The following is a 22,638-nucleotide window of genomic DNA, read 5'->3' as shown; positions in this document are numbered from 1 at the left end:
TGATCCATGCAAAGGCTTAGCAGAATGCCTGGTACACAGTAGCTCGGTACATATCACTTGAATAGAGTCTTATATTCATTATAACAAATATTATCTGGGTATACCCAGCCTGAAGCACAGTGCTCAGCACAGAGAGAGTGAGAAGGAAGGAGAGAGGAAGGGAGGGGGAAGGTTAGATGAACTACTCCAATCCCTACACCCCATACCTGATTAGCAGACTGCTCCCTGGAGACCAGCAGAATTCAGTGGCCTCTCAGGACAGAAGGGCAATGACCCTTCTACGAGTTATCTAATATTTGGCTGGTAGGAGGGGCAGAGTTAATAAAAAGGCATTACATAGTGATTGATGATCAAAGCGAGATGGCAGGGAGATTTGGGGAGCCATGTAAAGAACACACAGGATTGGGAAGGAATCCCGGCACCTTAGCTTGGGAACCAGATCTGTCTTTAATTAAATGCATGACTGGGCAAGTCATTTCCCCTTTGAGCCTGTGTCAGAAGTAAAACAAGGAATTTTACTTTCTAGTGCCCCACACCCTGGTTCCATGAATCCGGGTAAAAGATAGCGAATGGATAGTGTGATGCCACCGGCCTGGGAGTGGGTGTGTGTGCTCTGAAGCTGATGCATGAACAAATGTAATTTGACCTCCAAACAACCCCCCACAGGCTGGCCTGACACCAGTGAGGGGGGAATGGGACATTCTGATCACCCTGGTGTCCAGGCCCCAAAAGAAGCAGGGAAGCTAGGCAAGCTTAGGAACCACTGTCTCCCAGCTGTTCCCTCAGATCTGCTGGCCAGAGTGTCCATACCGTGATGGGTTGTTCCAGAGTGGGGCGGCGTGGGGGAGGGAGTGTTGCCTGAACCTCTGCTTTGTCTAACATGCTTTGGCATTTGCTCACTGGCTGCCGGGGGCTGTACAGTGGGGCTTGCTTTGGTTGTTGTTGATTTTCTTGGTTCCCCCCTCCACACTCTTCTCTCCCCATGGCTGTCTGAAGACATAAGCTGGTCCCATGACCAGGCTTGGGCAGCCAAGGGCACCTAGCCAGGGCTGACTCTGGACATTACATAACCAGAAGGCTGTGGATGTTTCCAAAGTTGAATCCAAAGCAACAGGTTATGAACTTAGTACATCAAACCTCAGGCCTTAGGATGCAGGAATAATGAGGCCTGGAAGTCTGCCTCTGGGATGGTTGGGTACCACCCATGGGCTATCACTACCCCCATTCAGTTCTACCTGAGTGTCAAGCCTTGTCTCCTCTGGGGAGTTTTCAGGCCAGTAGAGTCTCACCCTCATTTCTCCATTAGATGGATAAACATCCACCAAGTCCCTGTTGCGAGCCAGGTCCTGCTCTAGTTTCTGGGGATGCAAATATGGGCAGTGAGTAAAAGGGCTGGCAGTCCACTTGGACCTGAGCATACCCCATCTTGAACTTCTGATTAGTCGTGCACGTGTGTCTTGGGTCTTCTCTCCCGACCTGACTATACTTCCTTAACATAGGAGTCCCATCTTTCTCGTGGCCTCCATGGCTCCTGGCACAGGGTGCTGCACATAGGGAGGTGCTTACAAAAGTGGGGTGATGGACCAGCTGCTGAGCTATTCGGGGTGAGTGAGTACCAGCCCTCTATGCTAAGGCAAACATAAGTACCCCTTTCCAGCACCCAAAGCAGCTCTTGCTTAGAAGTAACACCACACAAAGGGGTGCCTGGGTGGCTCAGTCGATTAAGCATCTGCCTTTGACTCAGGTCATGATCCCAGGGTCCTGGGATCGAGCCCCGCATTGGGCTCCCTGCTCAGAGGGGAGCCTGCTTCTCCTTCTGCCTGCTCTGTCTGCCCCTTCCCCTGTTTGTGCACGCTCTCTCTCTGATAAATAAATAAATAAAATCTTTTTTAAAAAATAAAGAAAAAAGGAAGTAACACCACACGTGTCCCAGGGCACTTAGAATCCTGAAATGCCTGAGCTGAGAAGAGCTCTTAGGGGCATTAAGCGCAACCCTGCACTGTTTTTTTGTTTTTTGGGGTTTTTTTTTTAAAGATTTTATTTATTTATTTGACAGAGAGAGAGAGACAGCAGGAGAGGGAACACAAGCAGGGGGAGTGGGAGAGGGAGAAGCAGGCTCCCCGCTGAGCAGGGAGCCCGATGCGGGGCTGGATCCCAGGACCCCGGGATCATAACCTGAGCTGAAGGCAGACGCTTAACGACTGAGCCACCCGTGCACCCCCCCAACCCTGCACTGTTAACAGGTGGCTAAATGGAGGCCCAGGAAAGGGGGGATTCCAAGGTAAGCAGGCTATTTAGGTGTAGAACCGAGACAAGGAAGCAGGTTCTGCAGGTTTGAAATCTGATGTTCTTTATAGTAAGGTGGACTTCCTTAGTGTGCTTCATAATGTTAATATGCTCAGGAATATGTTCAGTTATACGAATATGCTTAGTAAACGGTGCTAACCACCTGGGATGCAAGGTCTGGGAAAACAGGGAAGGAGGGTGCAGTTCCTACTCCAGGATAAGGTTCCTGTGATCAGCCAAAGTTCAGTGTAAAGATTCGAGGAGTTAAACATAAATTGTAATCTCAGCAACTGCATATTTTGAAACTCAAAACTGAGAGCTCCGAAGAGCCTGTAAGACAAACTAGTCCCATCCCCTCATTTTACAGATGGGAAGATTGACACCCAAAGAGGGACAGTGACTTGGCCAAGGTCTCCCAGTTACCAGGGAACAAGGCATCTGCCATCTGGTTCCAGAGTCGAGCCTCTTAACGATGGCCTCTGAGGGACTCCACTTGCGCTGGCTCTAGGGTGAAGCAGCCACCTTCCCCCCACTCCCTGCCATCCCTTTCTTCTGCCTCAGCAATGCTCTCTCCAGCAGTGGGGAGGGCTACGCACACCCACCTTGCCTCCCCTGGCTAGGACTCTACTGCCAAAAAACCCGAGAGCTCTCCTGGAGCCGGATTCTGTCACTCACCTTCATCTGCTTGATGGTGTAGACCAGCGTACCAAAGGGCCCCTCCTTCACCAGCTTCTTCCCTACCACCTTGGCCCGGATCACTGCAGAAAAAGGCAAGATATAGACAGGAAGGAGGTTAGGGAGACTTGAACCACATCAGGGACCACATCTCAGATTGGGTGCCTGGAATTGCTTTCTTACCTCTGGGCTAACTTGAGTAGATGATTGTGTTTATAAAAGCAAGAATTCAGAAGAGAGACACTGGGGGGTGGGAGAGGAATGGAGGCGAGAAGGCAGGCAGTCATCATTCAACTTAATTATCCCAAATGTTCACAATTGCCAACCCTGGAAATTCCTAGGCTGCATTCACCCCTGGAGGAGTTTCTTAACTCTGGTTTTACCATAATCCAAAATCTACTGCTCTTGTTAGAGCCTCTTGCCATCCCTCCATTGTCCATCTGACAATTGCCTGGTCTCCCAGACCTATTCTCTTTCCACCAGGACCTCTTCCTGAATGCTCCTTCATTTGGGGCTCTCCTTTGCATGCATACATTCACTGAGTCCTGACATGCCTGCAGGATTGCAATGCATCCCAGCCTCTCTCCATGGCCAGTGAGCATTCTGATGGGGCCCTTCATTCCTAGCACTTAGATGGATGGCAAGTTATGCAGTAAAGCATAGCTCAGTTAGGATGTGGTGGAGGAGGGAGAAGTTGGGAGTAGGGGCTCAGGAGCCAACGGAACTGTTCTAACCCCAGCTCTGCTCTTTATGGCTATTATGACTGTGGGCAAGGAACTTTGTTTCTGGCCTCCAATTTCCTCTTCTGTAAAGCCGGGATAATAATGGTACCAATCTCCTGAATTGAAAGGATTAGGTAAGATAATGCATGTGAAACTCAGCACCGTGTCTCCGACATAGTATATGTTATATGAACATTATTGATATCATCATCATCATCATCACCAAAAATGGCATGGGCTGACCATGGAAGGATTGCTGCCATTAAAAGTAGCTCCCATTTATCACATGCCAACTGTATGCAGTAGTACATCTCATTTATTTACTCCTCAAGACTGTGTACAAGGGCAATATCACCATCCACATTATACAGACAAGGAAACTGACAGAGAATTAAAGCCACTTCCTCTTCTGAACCTCACTTTTCTCCTCTATAAAGAGAGTGTAACTCTACCTACATCAAAGAATTGGAATGAGAATTAAACAAAGATCTTATGAAATTTCTTAGTACAACATCTGGCAGAAAGGAGTTGCTTAGTAAACATCAATTGACTATGAACAGGAAAACTATTAGACCAATGTGAGGAAGCCTGTAAGATAGGCATTTACTACATGCAGTGAGAACACAGAGGAGGGATGGATTTACTTTGAGATTATAAGAGGCTGTGCATTCTTTTTGTATTTTATGTGAAGAAGAAGCACCCAGTAGCTGTCTTCAGATATTTTATAGAACTCACACATGGAGGAATAATGGACAGATCTTAAAGACAATTCAGAAATTACAGAGAAGTTGTGTTCATTGGCTCAACCCAAAAAAAGTCATCTAATAACAAAAACTGGCAAGAAAAGGGGGTCTGGAAGCTCTCATGCTAGGACCTTGCCCAGAATGGAATGGATTTTACATGTATAGCAGCCGTGCTTTGAGTCACAAACTGAACTCTTCAAGCTCTAAGATCCTGTCACTCTTTCTTACCTCTAGTTGTACTTAGCCCCTAAAAAGAGTAGGTACTCAATAAATGTCTGTTAAACAGAATACCACACACACACACATACACACACACACACACTCCTGCCCATGCTGGTAGCTCCATTATCCTTCCCCATTTTGGACGTCCCACCATGTTTCTCAATTCATTGACTCTAATCTCTTAAATTAAAACAAAACAAAACAAAACAACCTTTATTAGGAACCAATCTCTGCCACCCCAGCTGGATTCTGTCCTGTTCCTCCCCAGATGAGTTTGGATCCCACTCTTCCAGTCAGACATGAAGTCAAGACCCAGATGAATCAATAGCCCCTCCAGACCTTCTTGCCAAGGAGGGTAAAACACAGAGCCCATTGGCGAAGTTAGCAATTTAGCGGACTCAGCTCAGATTGGGAGGAGGCGAGTGGCTGTTTCCAAGTCCGCTGCAAAAACGAGCGGTTGGCAAGATTCCAGGCCAAGCTCCCTCAACATTCTGCCTCCACCTCTGTGTCTAACTTTGTAGCAGCATCCTCGGCAGGGAGCCAGCCTCCCAGAGGCCCAGGGACTATTTCCTCTACAGTAACTCCCACAGTCAGGTTGTAACAGCTTAACTGTTGGGCAGAGAGCATATCTGCCAGGACTCTACTATTGATTCTTCCTGAATTGATTTGGCTCCATCCTCTGCTGCTTCATTAACATAGAAGGTAAACTAGCAAGTGAGTCTTTGCCTTGGGGGAAGAAATCGCAAAAGGGATTTCTTTAAATAGCAACTTCTACCCTTTCCTGGCTCAAAAATGGCTTGACTTCATTTAGACATAACATGTCATAAGCAGACCTGTCCCATAAAGCTAGGTACTTCTGGAAGCTTCTGCACACATAGCGAGCCAATTCCTTCCTTACCTGAAATGGCCTGAGCTTGGAACATTTTCATCTGAGAATAGTTCAGTGAAAAGGGAGTAAGTTTCTGTAGTCAGGAAGCCACTTTTGAGTTTCAGTTCCACCATTACCGTGCGGCCTCAGGCAAACCCGTGTCCCCGACCTCCTTTCTCCTAAATCTTTCTGATTGTCTTGGCCCAGTGCCCATCACGTGGCTTACAAGCCATGTCCTAATTCTAGTGGAGCAGCAACATGGCAGAGCATGGAAGAGCATGGAAGAGCCAGGGCTCTGGAGCCTGACTGCCTGGGTTCGAATCCCAGCAGTGGTGCCGCATGACCTTGGGAAGGTCATTAAACCCTTCTGTGTCTTCGTTTCCTAATTTATAGCAATTCCTCATAACCCTCATGCTTGTGACTGACAACGGAGTGTTTGCTGTCACTGCTGTTAGAATACCACCCCTACCAGTGACCTCTATTGTTATTTGTCAGAGTATCTTTATCTTCTAACATACACCATAAGCTAAGGCCTGGGGGTTCTCTCTGGGGAAGAAAGGCAAGCTCCTCAAAATATCTGGCCACACAGAATTTCAGGGAGAGGTGGGGGAGTACATGTAAACTGGTCAGAACAAACATATGAGGTGTTTTTAAGTCTGGAGCACCCACCTCATCACAGGGACCTGTCCTATCTCATCACCCACATGTAATCCAAGAGCAGCCCACCAGGACCAACCTTGACCAAGTGGTTATGGTCCAGAAAGTCTGGCAGAGAAGGCCCAGCATAGAGGCCACACCAGTGTTTTCTTTATAAAAACAAAACTGCCCTACACTGAACTAAAATTAAGTAATATTCTGCTCTCCCAAAGAGATTCACAAAGCCCTTCCAGAGTAAAAACACCAGCCAACCTCAAACCGCCCATTAGGTCTGTGAATTAATATGTCTTTATTTGCTTCGGTTTCTCCTCTGCAATGCAAATGTGTGCTATTTTGTACTTTCTTGTTTGGCAATAACGGTGCTCCCAAGTATTCGCTGGCCTGGGGGCCACAGTGGACAGGGGAGGTATGGAAGGTCACGGTTCTCCAACAACAACAGAAGACAGTTTCCAAACTTAGAGCTGGCAGCATGTTGGGCTGTTCCCGCCACCTTGGTGTAGTGGCTAGAAGCCAGCTTTACAGATGGGCTGGGCTAGACAAAGGTTTTCTTTCTTCTCCTTCATGCTGGAACGTGGCCCCCACTGTCTACCCAGTGTCCCCCAGCAGCTAAACCGACATGGGTGTGAGCTGGGTTGGTGTGCTGGTGGGGGTGATGACGAGAAATAGAAGTCCCATTTCCTACCTCCACAGAGCACAGCTAGTGGGAAGACAAAGTTTAAAAGTTCATGGCTAGAAGGCTAGTGTCCAAGGTCTGAAAGCACCAGTCAGGGAAAGGTGCAATGACGAACAGCCTGAATCTCAGTCTTGGAGCCTCTTGGCTCCTGGGAAAGGAACCTGGGCTTCCACGGGTATGGAGGTCAAAGGAGAACAGAGTAAACAGTATTTTAATTTAAAAGTCTGTAAGAAGAAACTGACCAGGCTATGTGTGCTTATGTAATTGGCACATAGACCTGTAAATATATGTAGGGCCCTCTTAAATATATCATACACCTGAGGATCCAGGTGTAAAGGCATATCTCTATATAATTTTCTTTCTTTAAATAATTTTTGTGGGGAGGGCTAGTAAGAGCTTGCAAAAACAAGAGAAACAAGGCACATCCCTTCCAGAAATATAGTTGTGTGCTGCCTGCCCCCACCTCCATCCATAGTAATGTAGACCATAAGCAGCACAAGTTTTGAACAAAAACAATCCCAGTGGCAAACAAGATTCAGCTTCCAGTGCAGCTTACTGCTGTGTCCAGAAGTTGCACATCTGTAATTCATCAGCATATTCAGAGGGGACAGGATGCCCACGAGAAAGCCCCTGCCTCTCACCCTCTCCTTCCACCTCTCATACAACCACCTTCAATCAAACCAGACCTTTCTACCCCGATCTGATGGTTGGACTTTCCTGCTAGCAGGTTGGAATGCAAAGTTTGGCTGAGTTTTGGATCAAGGATCCCTTAAATGAATTAATGTATACCAACTTAAGACCATGGATTCTGCCCATCTTAGATCTTGGGATTCTGTTGAGAGCACTACAGATCCTCCCTATGGTAGAGGAGTTGATTCAGCCATCACGTGAGTGAGATACTTTCAGTATATACACATACCCCCCCTACACACACACACACACACCCTCTGTCCCATTCCTGTCTCTCTGAAGGCCCTTTAGAATGATTTTGCTGACTTAAGGTATGGTTTTTAGGAGGAGAGCGAGGGTAGGTAAGACCTGGCCAGCAGGTAGGATGAATTTCTCCAAAAGCAGAAGTCACTGTTAGTGTAAACCCCAGGGAAGAGAATGTTCTTCTGATGGGCCCCTAGCAGGCAGGATCTAGGTAAGCAGAAAGGCCTGGACTGTGGGCTCACCTGTCTTCCTGGACTTGGACTTGGAGGAAAAGAGGGGTCGGGAAGTGTCTGATAGTCACTTGATGTTTATTTCCTGATTGACATCCACACAGGCCTTTTTAAGGCCGAGAGCTCATGACAAAGACAATAAGCAAGGGACCCACAGCAAGGCAGGCCCACAGCCCATCTGGCTCAGCCCATTAGGCAATTCCCTGGTCTTGTGCCCCATGGAGATCCTGCATTTTAGCCTATCCAAAGAGGGCAGAGCCAGGCTCCCTTGCTCCTCCAGCTGCCCACCCATTCATTAACCATCAGCTCCCTGCATTTCATTACATCACATCAATAAGTCTAGAGGAGAGGGAGGGACTAGAACACACTGATAGCAACAACTATTTATTAAGCCCCTCCCATGTGCCAAGCAGTGCATGCATGCTATCTTGCTCTATTCTCATGATAACTCTATGAGATGGCTATTATTGTCCCTGTTTTCCAACTACAAAGAAGATCAGGTACCCTGAGGGTGGTTTTGCTTCCCAGTGGAAGAAAAATTGGTGGATCCCCCAAGAAAGCAGACTGCCTGAAGCCTTTTCATGGGATTTATACTGATTGCAAAACATTTCATAATTTTCTGCACCTCCCCACCCTCGCTGTCTGCTCTGCTAAGGATCAGAGAGGTGGATTGGTCCCTAGGAGGAAGGCCCCCCTGATAAGTCCCCAGTGACCCCCATCCCTTTGACCACCCAACCACTCTGTCCCAGTCACTCACACACACGTGCCCTCTGATTGGTAATAAGAATCTACAAGTAATCACCATCAGCAGTAGAATAGAATATCATCTGTTTAGCATACTGTGCTTTCCAGCAAGGCTTTTAAGGAAGAAAATAAAATAACTTAGAAACCACAAAACCTGACGATCCTTGAGGTTTCTCACAACAGTGTGGGTCTGAGGTTAATTAGGCTGATTAATTAGATGAGACGATGTATATGTAAAAAGGCACTTTGTAACCCTGAAGCTAAACAGATGATATACTGTTAGGTTGCTGATGGTGATTACTTGAAGGTTCTGAAATGTGCTAATCAGAGGAAGACAGCAAGAGATCCAATCCAGCATTTCCTCATCCCCCGAGGAGCTCTGGTATCCACCTCCAGTCACCCTCGCCTCTTTGGGGACACATTGATGATGTCCAGGTTTGGGGAAAGGGCCTTAGGAATGAAGGGTGGAGGGCAGACACCTGAAGGCCTGCCCTACCCAGTCCTTCTGGTTTCTAGCCCCTGTGTCACCACGCCTTAAAGCCTCTCTACAAAGACTTGGAGGCTGAAAGTTCAGATCAGGAAAACCCCTGGAGAAGTGGCCATGAGACACTGGAATGAGCAGGCATGGAGCATGTGGACCTGGATGCAGTCAGGGCCCTGTCACTATGTAACACTGGGCAAGTCACTTCCCATCCTGGCTTTTAGGTCAGGGGGATGAATGCCAACCTTGAAAGGTTCTTGCCGTGACCTGAGCTCCCTCCTTCACGCCACCAAAGCAGTTCTCGTCAAGGTCACCCGCGACCTCCACAGTGCTCAATCCGGGCAGTGGTGGGTTCCTCTGCCTCCTCCCACTTCCACCCAGCTCGTGGCCTGTACCATCGGTACCACTGGCAGCTCCCATCTTTGCAGCCTCCAACCCAGAGCCCCCACAACATGAGTCTACATTTAGTGTACATTTATACTTGGAGGTCTAATAAGACATCTCCGACTCAACCCATCCAAAACTGGGTCCTGAAAACACCCCTCGCTCACCCATGGTCCGATTACCTTCCTCATCTTTGGAAATGGCGACCTGCTCCACTCTGGCCCCCAGCCCCCGACTCCTTGTTCACCACCCCAAACACCACCTCAGGGCCTCTGCCCTTGCAGTTACCCACGCCCCCCACCCCCCGCCGCTGGAACACTCTTCCTTCCATAGCCACATGGCTCCCTCCCTCACTTACTTCGAATATCACCTGGTCAGGGGGCCTCCATGATCCCCCATAATCTTCTCTCATGCATTCCCTGTCGCCCCTGGCCAGCCTCACTGCTCCACAGCACTGGCCACCAGTTGACATAGTCCGTATCCGTGTGCTGTCCACTAGAATGCAAGCCTCACGAGAGGGCAGGTTCTTTGTTTTACTAACTACTGTAGCCTGAGCAACAGAGGAGAGCCTGGCACATAACACATCCCTACTATGTATCTGCTGGATACATGAAGCTAAAAGGGCCACCTACATGAAGCGTGATTAAAAAAAAAAAAAAAAAAAGATAAATAACTCCTATGGGTAAGCTTTGACCTATGACCAAGTCTTTCTGAGCCTTATTCCATCAGAAGGGGTTAATCGCAGTTCTCAGTTCATAGGGCCAGATAAACATCTGTTCAACAATCATTTATGGAGTACTGTGCTAGGCTCACAGGGACAAGGAGATAAATGAGGCCCTGAGGAATTCAGGGGCCAAGTTTAAAAAGACCGGCAAGGAAACAGGTAAATGATACTCAAGTAGAGCAAACACAGCAGTATGAGCAAGAACAAAGAGCTGGCATGGCCCAGAGAGGGGTGAAGTCTGTCCAAGGGGAGGGGCATCTGGAGCTCCCTAGAGGCAACTGCGGATCTAGGCCTTAGCCCATCCCGGAGCAAAGACTTAGTTTGCTTTATCTGAATCCAGAGGAAGCAGAAGCCTGGACCAGATCTGGTGGGGAGGGTCTAAGGAAGGAGTTGGGAGTGAAGCAGAATCCCAGCCAGGCTCTGAGCAGAGCCAGGACCAACTTACCCGCCTTTCCAGAAAGATGGCCCTGGAGAACAGGAGGGGAGCAGGGAGGGGAAGCCCATGTGAGGAAGAATGCCCCTTGGAGAAATCCCACAATAGGCTCTTCCTGCATCCTACCCTGGTCCCGAGGGCACTGCTCTCTGTCAGTTTCAAAGGCCTTTTTTGTTGATGTCAGAGCCACTACCAGACAGTTAAGATGCACTCCCAAGTCAAGATAGGGAGTCTCCAGTTCAAAGCCTGTCCTGACTAACTCTTTCCGTTAAGTAAAAATATTAATCTTGGTTTTATTTAAGCAGGTTTTTTTGGCACGGAATGAACCCCTGTGGCTAAAAATAACCCCAAATACACACACACACTCAGAAAAATCTGGAGAGCTGCAAATCATTTCAACCCAAGTTTCCATCTCAGGGAAAGCTATTAAAAGCGGGAGGATATTAAAACCTCTCTGCACAGAGCCTCTTTTCTCAGTGCCTGCCTTGTGTTCTCGGGTCCTCGAGGCAAGGCTGTCCCGGGGATGCCCTGTCCCGGGCCTCCTGGCAAAAAGGGGGGGGAGGGGCACGTGGGGGCTCCTAGCTCTCCTCACCTTGGAAGCAATGTGGGTTTCTGCTTGAGCAGTCCGGAAAACATGCTGGGGCCTCAGCTGACGTCGGTTGTATATGAAATGAAGGGGCCCAGAGAGGCAAGCAACGGGAACACAGGCCCAGAAAGGTCAAGTTGCCTGGAACTTTGAGATTATCCAAAAAGAACACAAGCAAAATCTGCATCTTACTCTAGCTTTCATGTTTTTAGTGGCGATCTCGATTTTAAACTATTAAAAGACAGCATTTAAGAGTCACCACCTAGGCATATGTCTGGACTTGGCATTAATACATTTCATTTGCAGTGTAACCACTTTCAAAGTCAGCTACCCTCACTTTCTTCCTGTAGCCACAGCCAGTTTGGGAGAAAGGTATGGATCAGTTGGCCTGGGACAGGGTAAAAGTCCTAGGACTGGCTGGTTCCTGGATTCAAGGCTGACTTACTTGGGGGGGAGGACCATCTGAGAAGAGAGGTGGTGTTCCTGTGATCTGGGTTTCTAAAAGGCTGCTAAGGTGACTGCCCCCAAAGTGTTCACGAAGCATTAGAACTGCTGAGGCTTTCATCCTGCAAAGGGCCAGAAGGGGACTGTCAGCACCCCAAAGCACAGAAAGTGGGAAGGGAGATCCTTCCCCACAGCCCCCCCATTCTCCCGGGAACAGATGGGAGCAACAACCCTACCCACAGCCCCCCAAGCTTCCGTTGGCTTTGCAACATAACAGGATTATTTTGAATAGCACAGTGATGTATATATACAGGGCTCTCTGGGGTTCAGGCCTCTCCAGCACCCCCTATTGCTTCCCCCCTCCCTGCCCCACTACACTGACCTGTCCTGTGGTGCCCCTTGTCTCAGTGAGAATGACTTTCTCCCTAGTCATCTGCCTACATGTTTCCCTGCAAGACCCCCCTAGCTGAAATGTCACCTCCTCCAGGAAGCCCTCTGCCCACCCCAGGCCACACTAAATCCCTCCCATCTTCTTGGCTTCCTTTCTTCCCAAAGATGTTCTGCCTTAATGGTCAGTTGCTTGGCACTCATTAGCCTGAGTTACTAGGTAATAAGCCTGCATCTGTGACTCCAGCACCTGACAAGGTGCCTAGAATATGGCAAGGCTTCCCCAAATGTTTGTTGAATGAAGAATGAGGCCACAGGAGGGAATCAAAGGTAATGCAATAAAAGGAGACAGTGATGGCTTCGGGTTCAGGCTCTTAGAGTGCAGGTCAGGAGTCTGAGTTCCTAAAGGTCACCCAGAAAAGAAGAGAGGGAGGCAGGTACAAGTGTGATCTGAGAAGTTAAAATGGGCCCCTTAATCTCCAAATGCTGAAGATTCAAATCTAAAAAGAGGTGAGTCACAGGGTTACAAGAGGCTTCAGTTAACAAATGCCTGTGGGGGGACAGCACCCAAGGCTCAGCCTCAGAAAGGAGGTCAGTGGTGCCACCTCCTTATACTCTTCCCTCCTCCTCTCCTTCTCCTCTTTTCTCCTCCACCCTCTTCCCCCTCCCCCCTTCTCCTCCTTCCTCCTCCTCTTCTCCTCCTCCCCCCTCCACCTCCCTCCTCACTCCCCCTCCTCCTTCCTCCTCCTCCCTCTCCCCCTCCTCCTTCTCTTCCTTCCTCCTCCTCCCCTTCTGCTCCTCATCTTTCTCCTCCTTCTAACAGGAGTACTTGGAATTAATTCACTCATTCACTATTATTTCAGAAGTGTTTGACTACGTGCCTTGGATCCTCTGCTATGCCTTGGGGATTCAGCAGTCAGCAGGTAGACAAGGTCCTACCTTCAAGAAACTTATTTCTGTCTTGAGACAAGAAGATAAGTAGTTAAAGCCCAGGGAGCCACGGAAAGGTGTATCAGACACACCCAGCCAAGCTAGGCAGTTTCTGTGCTTTGGGATATTGACATGCCCCTCCTGATCACCCTTTGCAGAGCAAAAGCCTCAGCCATTCTAATCATGCTTGGTGAACACTTTGGGATAGTTGCCTTACTAGCCATTTAGAAACTCAGATCACTGAAACACCATCTCCTTTCTAAGATGGTCCTTATTCCCTAGGTAAGACCCTAGTGGTGCTATGGATGTGTGTTGTGGGGAGACATCCTGCCTGAGCTGAGATCTGAGAAATCATGAGTCAGCTGAGGCAAAGAGAATGAAAAGGCCTTCAGGTGGAGGAGGGAGCAGCAGCGAAGCTCTGGGGGCTGGAGAGCCTATCCCATCAGAGTGACAGAAAGCAGTGTGTGTGACAAGGGGCAGGGGACCGTGGAAGCCAAGAGGTAGGCAGGAATGCCCAGCTTCGCATAGGCTGGGTCTTGCTCCAACACATGTCACTTCTCAGGTGGGCAGTGATAGAGACATCACTTCATCCCTGCCGGCAGCCCTTAGGATAGTATGTGCCCAATGGGTGCCTGAATGGTCAGCTAATCAGAGGGCCCCAAAGCCTCGAGAATCCCCTAGAAACACTTTCAGGCCTCGTTTGCCCCACTTTGCATCAGACCCACCCATGGTCCCATTCCAGTTCACATCCTGTTTCTGATCTTCAAAGTTAAGATTTACGGAATCCCTGTCTCCCCCAACACCCTCCTCCAAGCCCCGTAACCTCTCCCAGTGGTTTTACCTTGGTGTTTCTGCTGGCTCAGCTCAGTGTGTGCCAGAGCCTAGGAGGCATGCTGACCTCTAGAAAGCTCTACCCCATTTAGTTAAGAGGCGCTGACCTGCTCACTGTCGTGCAGGCACACAGGTCAGGGGTGCTCAGAACACCCCCCTGCCGAGTGCTCCAGCCCTCCCCAGGGGCCCATGGGAAACTTTATCCCACACAAGAGGCCACCAGAATAGCAGCCTGGTCTTCAACCATGGCCCCTTTGAAGCAGTGCCCAGAAAAATACCGTGCCGACGAATGGTTCTCAGAACTTAGAGCTTTCAGGTCAGGTCATTTTTGTGAGACCAGACGGCTGGCAACATCTCAGGAGCTGTCTATAGTATTTTATTTTTCTGCTAATTGGGATTTTGTTTGCTAGGAGAGTGGAGGGACTCCAGGATAGGTCCAGGAGTAGGAAAGCCGAGGAACTCTGAAGCAAAGGGACCTCCCTCGTTTGTACAGCAGACCTACAGATGTGTCTTTGCAGACAGACAGTGAATCTGTTCTCAAAATGCAGCAAAGATGGATGGGGGACTTTGTTGTGGTTTGAGTAAGAAGCAATGTCTGCTCCCCGCTCTGTCTCGGAGGATTATGTAGCACAGATGCCAAAAAGAATGTGGTACATTTATAACTTACCCTTTGGGTAGCTTTTAATTCAGTCAAGGCTTCCCCTTTCTCTCTTTAACTTCCCTAACTTCAGCTGGGAAGACTGTGGACACCAGGTGGACCCAGTGCAGGGGGTCCCATTGAAAACAGGTGCTCCCCTGCCCAGCTTACTCAGAACCTTCCAACCAGCTCAGGACCCAGGTGTGGGCACTCAGGCAGAAACAGGTATGAAGAAAAAGAAGGCCAGACTATAGATCTTCAAGCCCCAAGACAGTTACCAAAGGTAACTAACGTTGAAGAGTGTGGAGGAGTGGCTGGAGATTAGATACAAGTGCCTTTTAAGGAAGCCAACCTTTGTTTTAAAGAAAATAATTAAGTAAAGAATGCTTAAGGCTGCCCTCTTTGGTCAAAGTGGGTAACAACAGAATGATAAAGCCTGTCCCTGGTATCTTTGCACACAGCCTGCCCTAGCCTGACAGCCTGCCCTAGCGGTGTCAGTGGTAAAAAAAGAAAAGACTACCCCCCCATCAAACCTTCTGAATGCAGTCCATAATGCCTGAGCCTCTTGTGCATTCAGTAAATATTTCCTGAGTGGCTACCGTGTGCCAGGCAGTGTGTCAGGTGGCGGAAACACACAGTGAACAAAACAGACACACCTTACCAATATTATAGCTAATCCTTTCTTTTTTAAGATTTTATTTATTTATTTGACAGAGAGAGACACAGCGAGAGAGGGAACACAAGCAGGGGGAGTGGGAGAGGGAGAAGCAGGCTTCCCATGGAGCAGGGAGCCCGATGCGGGGCTTGATCCCAGGACCCTGAGACCATGACCTGAGCCGAAGGCAGACGCTTAACGACGGAGCCACCCAGATGCCCCTATAGCTAATCCTTAAAACTAACTTGCAAGAGCATTATTTCCACTGGGTAGATCAAGAAAACAAGACTCAGGATAGATAAGAAACGTGTCAGAGGTCACACAGCCAGAAAGTAAATCCATATATGCCTGCCAGCAAAGCTCATCTTTCTACTGCTTGACATTTCACCAATCTGAAACAATCAGCCACATCAAATGCATCAGACATGCAGAGTAAAGGAAAATTCTCAAGGCTTAATTATCAGAGGACTCGCATAAGCCATAGATGGTAAGAACTTTGAGGCGGGGTTAACTCCCTAAAACAGAGAAGTCCAGTAATCAGCCTAAAGCCCCATGGTTTGGGGGAGGGGAGCCCAGGCCTTAGGACCAAGGAGAGGGGCAAGGGAGGAGACAAGTGAACTTTACTGGACACCTGATTGGCAGCCCTGGTCTTACTCTGCTCGGGTGCAAGGGCCTCAGGGCCTTTGTACATGTCATTCCCTCTGCATAAGACCTCCTTCTGCTCCCCTTTATCTAGCAACTCCTATTCATCCTTCATATTCCAACTCAAAGGACACTTCCTCAGAGGAAGCTTTCCCTGACCCCTCCCTCAACATCAGACTAAGACAGGACTCCTGCTCAATATTCTCATATTCCTCAGTTTGTAAGTTTGTTTGGAAATTCATCTGAATAATGTCTGATTTCCTAGCATTACACACTAAATTGAGATCATGACTTGTTTTGCTCATCATTATGTCCCCAATACCTCCCACAATGCCTGGAACATAGTAGGTGCTCAGCAAATAGGTACTGGGTGAAGGAAGATGCCTTTTCCATCCTGGCATCTATTGCTTGCTTCCTGAAAGCCTCCCACTCCATCTTCCTCTATTATACAGCTGCTTCACCCACCGTATCTGGCTGCAACTGTCCGAAGCCAGTTCCACTGCCGTGAGCTGACCAAGAAGAAATGTGTTGAGTTTTGAACATGGAAAGAAAAGAAGGGGGATAATCTAGACAGTGGGAAGAGCCTAAGCAAGGACATAGCAGTCAAACTGAGTCTGGAGTGTGAGATGTCACATAGTTAAGGGACCATGAAGACCCTGGTTTACAAGAAGCAGAGGAAGCCCATTTGCTCATTCTGACCCAAGCAAATGTCAAGTTTCCTGGGTGATAGGAGCTTGAATGGGGGACTTTTTAGGACTGTCTCACAATCTGGGTCTGTAGACAATGATGCCACTACTTCTCTGTTCCCGGGATCATCAGACCCCCAAGATTCCATCCACCTGGTGCAGTTCTGATAACCTTTCAGTGGCCATGCTCAGGCTTGTAGCATGGACTTCTGAACCCAGCCCACTGACTCATTCCAGCTGGGCAAGATACATAAACTCTTCAAGTCTCATTTTCCTTGTTCTGAAGAAAGGTGACTTATATTTGTGAGGATGAAAAATAATGAAGATGGAAACCAGCTGGCACAAGTTTTCCAAAATAAACCCAAGCTCCCTCTTCCCCCCATCCCCCCGCTGTTACTCTCCAATGTGCAGGCTCATTCCCTCCCAAGAGAGTTGCCCATGAGCCCAATGGGATCACTGAATGTTAGGAACATAGATAACCTCAAAGGTGGTTTCCAGATCTCATGGGGATCCCTATCCAGCTGCGGGATGGCACCCTGTACCAGACCAGACCTGAATCATGTTTTCTGGTTCTGTGGACCACCCAGAGTGCACCTCTCCCATCAAAGTAGGTGTCCGGCTGCACTCCGCATCTCTCCTCCTCTGAAGGGGGCTGGTCTGATAAACGCTGCATGTGCCTGACCATAGCTAGCCCTGTTGCTGGATGCTGGGTGGCCCTCAAGGCCAGTCCCCATGCCACAGAGCATCTGCAGAGTATCCCCAGAACGAATGACCTCCCCTGACCACCTTTGCCGTACATCTGAGGGCTGGCAGGACTTCCTAGTCCGTCCATGGAACGCACACACTAAAAGGTGGGCTAAGATAGTCTCTGAAGCACAGCGCCAAGCAGTGCTCACGGATGTTCCTGACTGGAATAACACAGAGCCAGCAGGGCCATGGTATCCTTGACATGCCAATGCTCTCAGAGAATGAGAAACGAGAATATGAGGGATGAACACAAGCTTGGCCAGACACTGCCACAAAAAGCACAGTGGTCACTGGGGGCAGTGCCACGTTTCCCTACTGATAAAAATCCTGTTGTCATTAATTATAATGCTAATTATAAGACTGTCATTAATTATACTAGGTGCCGTTATCTATCAAGCACATTCAGGGCTAAATGCTTTACACAGATTATTCCATTTGAGCCTCATTAAGACCTTATAAAGTAAGTGCTGTCCTTAGCCCCATCTCATAGAAACTGAGGCTTGTAGAGAGTGACTTTCCAAGATCATGTAACTAGAAGAGCTGGGCCCAGCCTGCCAGTCCCGGGAGCCTGACTCTGGAGCTGCTGCTTTCACCACGGGGTCCTACCTCCCTTCCAGAGCACACGTTTGCTCACAGTGCACGGGGACAGGCACATTTCACAGGCCGGAGACTCTAGGTTGAGTGGAACCTTCACAACCACTCAGTGTAACCTCTGAATTGTTCTACAGTCCCATCCCAGGATTAATCTGGCAACTATGCAAACATCTATGAGTTAGGTCAGCTTGTGCCATGTTAAGCCATATTTTGACTGTACCAAATTTCTTTCTACCGCCTCTCTGTGGCCTTCCCCCAACTGGTTGACATCTTAGGCTTACACAAAAGAAGATATTTGAACAGCATGGTCATATTCCCCAAATCATCTCCAGAATAAATATTTTCATTGATTTCAATGGCTCTTCCCCACCTGTGATGTGGTTCCAAGTCTCCTTCCATCTCTGTCTCACCTGGGGCCTTTACCTCTCTAATCTGTTAGCGGCGGCTGAATGCAAATTTCCCAGGGGTTTGCCCAGTGTACAAAGTTGAAAGAGATTCACCTTCCTCACTCTGGATCCTTTCACTGCTGGCAGTGCAGGCTAAGACTCCAACCATCCATGAAAAACTCCTAGTATTTTCAAAACAGATTCTGTCTCCCAACTTTGACATGATTTAATAAATTACCTACTTCACTAAATAACTGTACTTATTTGGGTTTGGAAGTAAAAGGATTTTTTTTTTAGGAAAAGATGTCTTATTATATAGAAACTATTGAGTAGTAGGAAGAATTCTGGGCCAGGAGTTGGGAGCTGGGTTGTCTTTCTGGTTCTTCTATCTGCTTGCTGTGAGTCTGACAAATTGCTTCCCTCTTAGAGCCCTAGTTTTTTATTCTGTGGAAGAGAGAAGTGGATGTATTCTAGGGTTCCTTACAACCTAGAGGTCTCAGGTTATTTTATCATCCTCTTCTAATTCACACATGTCCCCTGAGATCTACTTTCCCTTCATCAGTAATGATCCTGGATGTCGTGTCCTCCCTGTGTTCTGGGTCTAGAATCACATCTCTGAAAAGTTAACCAAACCTACATAAGTAATTAAGATGCTTCAGGCACCTCTTCTGGTCTTGTCTTAAAGGTCTTCCTTTGCCTGATATCTGTCTGGACAATTTGCTGTGGCCAAAACTCGTGACAGTGGCCAAGTAAGAAACTGGCTCCTAAGTCACCCCACCTGGTCCATCAACTACACGGTTTGAGTGGCCCTCACCAACCCGTTCTCTTTATCAGCCACTGTTCTTGTTGCTGTTGTTTCTGCAGCAGTCATCCTATTATCTAGGCTGACAGTCCAGCAGAGAGTTTATTTCCGTGAATTTAAATAAACCTGGGATAGTCTCAGTGGTTAAAGTACATTAGGAGAGCATTAAACATTAATACCAGGTAGGGTCTCCTGCTCTGAATGTCCCCATATCTACCAACAGAAGGATTCTAAAGGCTGCTGAGGAGAGGGCTTCTGTCTTTAATCCCCCCCAATTGTATATTAATCCGAGGTAATAAAAATGCTTCCAGGATGGCATCCCCATGGGGACTATGCTCTAATAACTTCACACATACCAAGTGGAGATATGCTATATGCTTGAGGATAAAATTCAGCCACCCTTGCTGATGATTTAGTTTAACAGGAGCTAAGACAGTGATGGAAGAGATATGTTGATTCTCCAGCCCATCCAATGCTCTGAGTAACTTAGAACAATTCACCTCCAGTTTCCTATAGAATGGGACAGGGCGCCATCTGCCCCCATCATCCCTGGATGGCTTATTTCAAATGCTCCTTGAACTCCTCAGAAAAAGCTGATTTTAAAACAGGAGGGAGCTCTCTTTTATACCCAGTCTTGGCCACCATGGCCCCCTGACAGGTGTACTTTGAGACATAAAGGCCAAGCTGCCACCTTGATCCCCAAACTTCAACCGCAGTCCAACCTGAACTCACCAAGCTGCATCCCAGGCCCGGAAGTTTCTATCTTTCAAACAGAAGTAATATTTAATATTTTTCACTCTGTCAATATTTTTACCTTTATCTCCCTCCTCCTCTCTCCTGTCCCCATGCCCCTGGCTGGGAAAAAAAAAAAGGATTTTTTTTTTTTTTTTTAAGGCCAAACAAAAACAAAACTCGGCCCAGGCTGAGGCCAGCAGATCGTGATGTTCTGGACGGATTTTGCTACGTGCCAGCAAAGACTGTCAGCAAGATCTACAGGAAACACCTTGCAGAATCCATTGGGAGAAGCAGAGGCCACCAAGAAGTGCAAGGCAGATACACTCTTGGTGTGTGGAACTGGCTTTCCAGGCCGGGGTACAGGAAATGGCCGTGGGATTCCGGGTCTTGGGAGGGCAAACACACGGCTGTTGGGGCCTTGCAGATCACTCTGGTGTTTTCCATCGGGAATTCCTTCGACTTGCATATCTGTTCCCATCTGCCTGTGCATGATCTGTGCTGAGGGGACCCAATAAGAAGTGTCAAAGGCAGGTTCCCAGGGGTCTTCTGTTCCAGGGTATAGCCAAGCCATGTTTTCTTGAAAGAGGGACACGCAGTGCAGTGGTCACGAACATGAGGACTGGGGCACCAAAGAAGCTGGAGCTGAATCCCAGCTCCAGCTATTACAAGCTATGGACACTCAGGCAAATCATTTAACCCCTCTTAGGCTTGAGAGTAGAGATGCCATCAAGCCTGCCTCAGAAGGTTGTTGTGAGGTTGAAGGGAGACACCCAACCTACGGAATTTAGCCCAGTACTGGGCACACAGTAACCTCTCAATAAACAGTGGAGATGATGATGATTTCATGATAGCCCCCCTTTCCCAAGGCAGTGAAGAGGCTAGAGGGCAGTAGGAGAAAGAACAAAGCAGTTCCAAGAAGGGAGAAAAGAAAATGCAAAGTACTAGCTGGGACCCATATGGGGCATTGCAAGCTCACAGCCTGGCTGCCAAGCTTCCCCTCATGAAATGTCGGCTGCCCCACTTACTCTTGTTCAGGACATTGCAATTTCAGGTCAGGTTGAAGCGAAGGACATTAACTGGTATCAGTCCAAGTGGAATGAACACCCCAGAGCAGTGCAAGAGACAGGGAGAGGAGGCATTGCTAGAAATGCTTATAAATAATTAAGCCTTTCAGGGTCACATCTTGGTCCTCTTTCTACTCAGGAACAAGGGGAGTTGGATGGGCCCAAAGTGGTCTGTCAGAGCGTGTGGGTAACCCTCCCTAACCTTGCTTGCAGAGAAGCCATGGGGGTGGGAAGCCAGCCCTGATGTGCAAAGTGAGGATTGAGGGCCATGGAGTTGGCAGGCCTGCTCGGGCCCGGGTCAGCGGCCAGAGCCCAGCATTGTTCTGGCCGGAGGAGGGAACAGCCAGAAGCCAGCATTCTGTAGGGAGGCCATGGCAGATTGAAGGCCAGATGCAGAGCAATTACGATTTGATGGAAACCACGGCTGGTTTTCACGAGAAACAGGAGGTGGGCGGCCCTGCCGTGGTGGGCATGCTGGCTAGATGGAGCATCTAGGACCCATCAGTCCCCAGGTCAAGCAGCAAACCTCCATGTGGGTACAAATGAAGTGCCAAGGGCACCCGCCTGCCCTTCCATCTCTGCTGTAGTGAAGTGCCAATTGGGAACCAGCTGGGCAAAGAAGGCGTGTTTCCTCACTCTGTTCTCTGTTTGGTAACAATTATGGGTATTCTTTCAGCACCACCAGGAACAGTAAGCTGGGGGCATTCTTTGAACCGCCAGGGGTGATCAAGAAAGGAAGGTTCAGATCAAAGAGAGTACCAGTTTTAATGTTCAACACAACTCATGCCTCTCTGGCTTGGGACTGGAGTCAGCATGGGTAGTGGGGGCTGCTAAGAAGTGCCGAGCTGAATTTAGCAGTTCCTGTTTTATCCCTGCCCCCTCTTCTTCAGCAGTACACTCTGACAGGTGGAAACAATGCCAGTTTCAGCTAGTCCCTTGTGCCAAGTTCAAGTCCACTATTAGGGAGCAAGCCGGTGGTCTCCTCCCACCCCCAAGGCTACCTCTGGGGCAGTGGGCAGGTAAGGAGTGATTTCCCTCAGAGATCCTTGTTTTTTTCTCTGCTTCCCCATCATGGGTACCCCTAATAAGATAGGAAGAGTGTGAATTTCCTTATGTGACTATCTCTCTCCAGCTTGGCCAATGGACTGTTTCGCCCCAACACCACTCCCCTCTGCTGGCCCCAGTGTTGAATCTGGGAAGGCTCAAACCAGTGTGCTGATGAGCCAAACACATGGAAGCAGTGTGTATGGAAGGGTGATGTACTCTCTCCCAGGGCCAGCCCCAGCGAGCCTGCAATGGGTAGACAAGAACTCTGGCTGAGCTGGGAACCATTGATTCTAGCCACCTGGACCATTAAGTCATGAGGTAGCCTTTGGGGCAAGTTACTTCCCCATCACTAGGAAGCAAAGAGCTTGAATAAAAGTCCTTAAAAGTCTATGAGTCCATATGGCCCTGCCTGTGGTCAAGAAAGCTCATCGCGATGGGCGGGAAAAGCTTCTTTAAATTCTGGTCCTTCCTTCCTGGGTGGGCACCATTTGGCAAGTGGCTGGATTGCTGACCTCCTTCTGAGGTTCTCTTAACACATCAGCCGACAGATGGCAGAATCTCCCGGAGGCTTGTATCCCTGAAAGATTTGCTGCTTCACATCAACATAAAAGAACGTTGCCCTGAGAGGCTGTCTGCTCCTAAGTGGCCCTGTAAGAACTTTCCTTCTTGAGTTTCACCCACTCTAGGCTG

General features: G+C 48.5%; 2 protein-coding genes across 3 annotated transcripts in view; one reads left to right on the top strand and one right to left on the bottom strand.

The window, feature by feature from the left end:
* SYN3 (synapsin III) overlaps positions 1–22,638 on the top strand; it is a 444,404-nt gene that overhangs the window by 159,937 nt on the left and 261,829 nt on the right. The gene's annotated exons all lie outside the window — the stretch shown is intronic.
* The window catches only part of TIMP3 (TIMP metallopeptidase inhibitor 3), a 58,336-nt gene that overhangs the window by 11,223 nt on the left and 24,475 nt on the right, over positions 1–22,638 (bottom strand). The window contains exon 2 of the mRNA XM_036093512.2: positions 2,962–3,044. Within this exon, the coding sequence (XP_035949405.1) occupies positions 2,962–3,044 (83 nt within the window). The remainder of the gene's footprint in view (positions 1–2,961; positions 3,045–22,638) is intronic.

The sequence above is a fragment of the Halichoerus grypus genome, chromosome 6 (genome assembly GCF_964656455.1).
Source record: "Halichoerus grypus chromosome 6, mHalGry1.hap1.1, whole genome shotgun sequence".
Lineage (NCBI taxonomy): Eukaryota > Metazoa > Chordata > Mammalia > Carnivora > Phocidae > Halichoerus > Halichoerus grypus.
The sequence above is the reverse complement of the archived record's forward strand: the minus strand, read 5'-3'. Positions and strand labels throughout refer to the sequence as shown.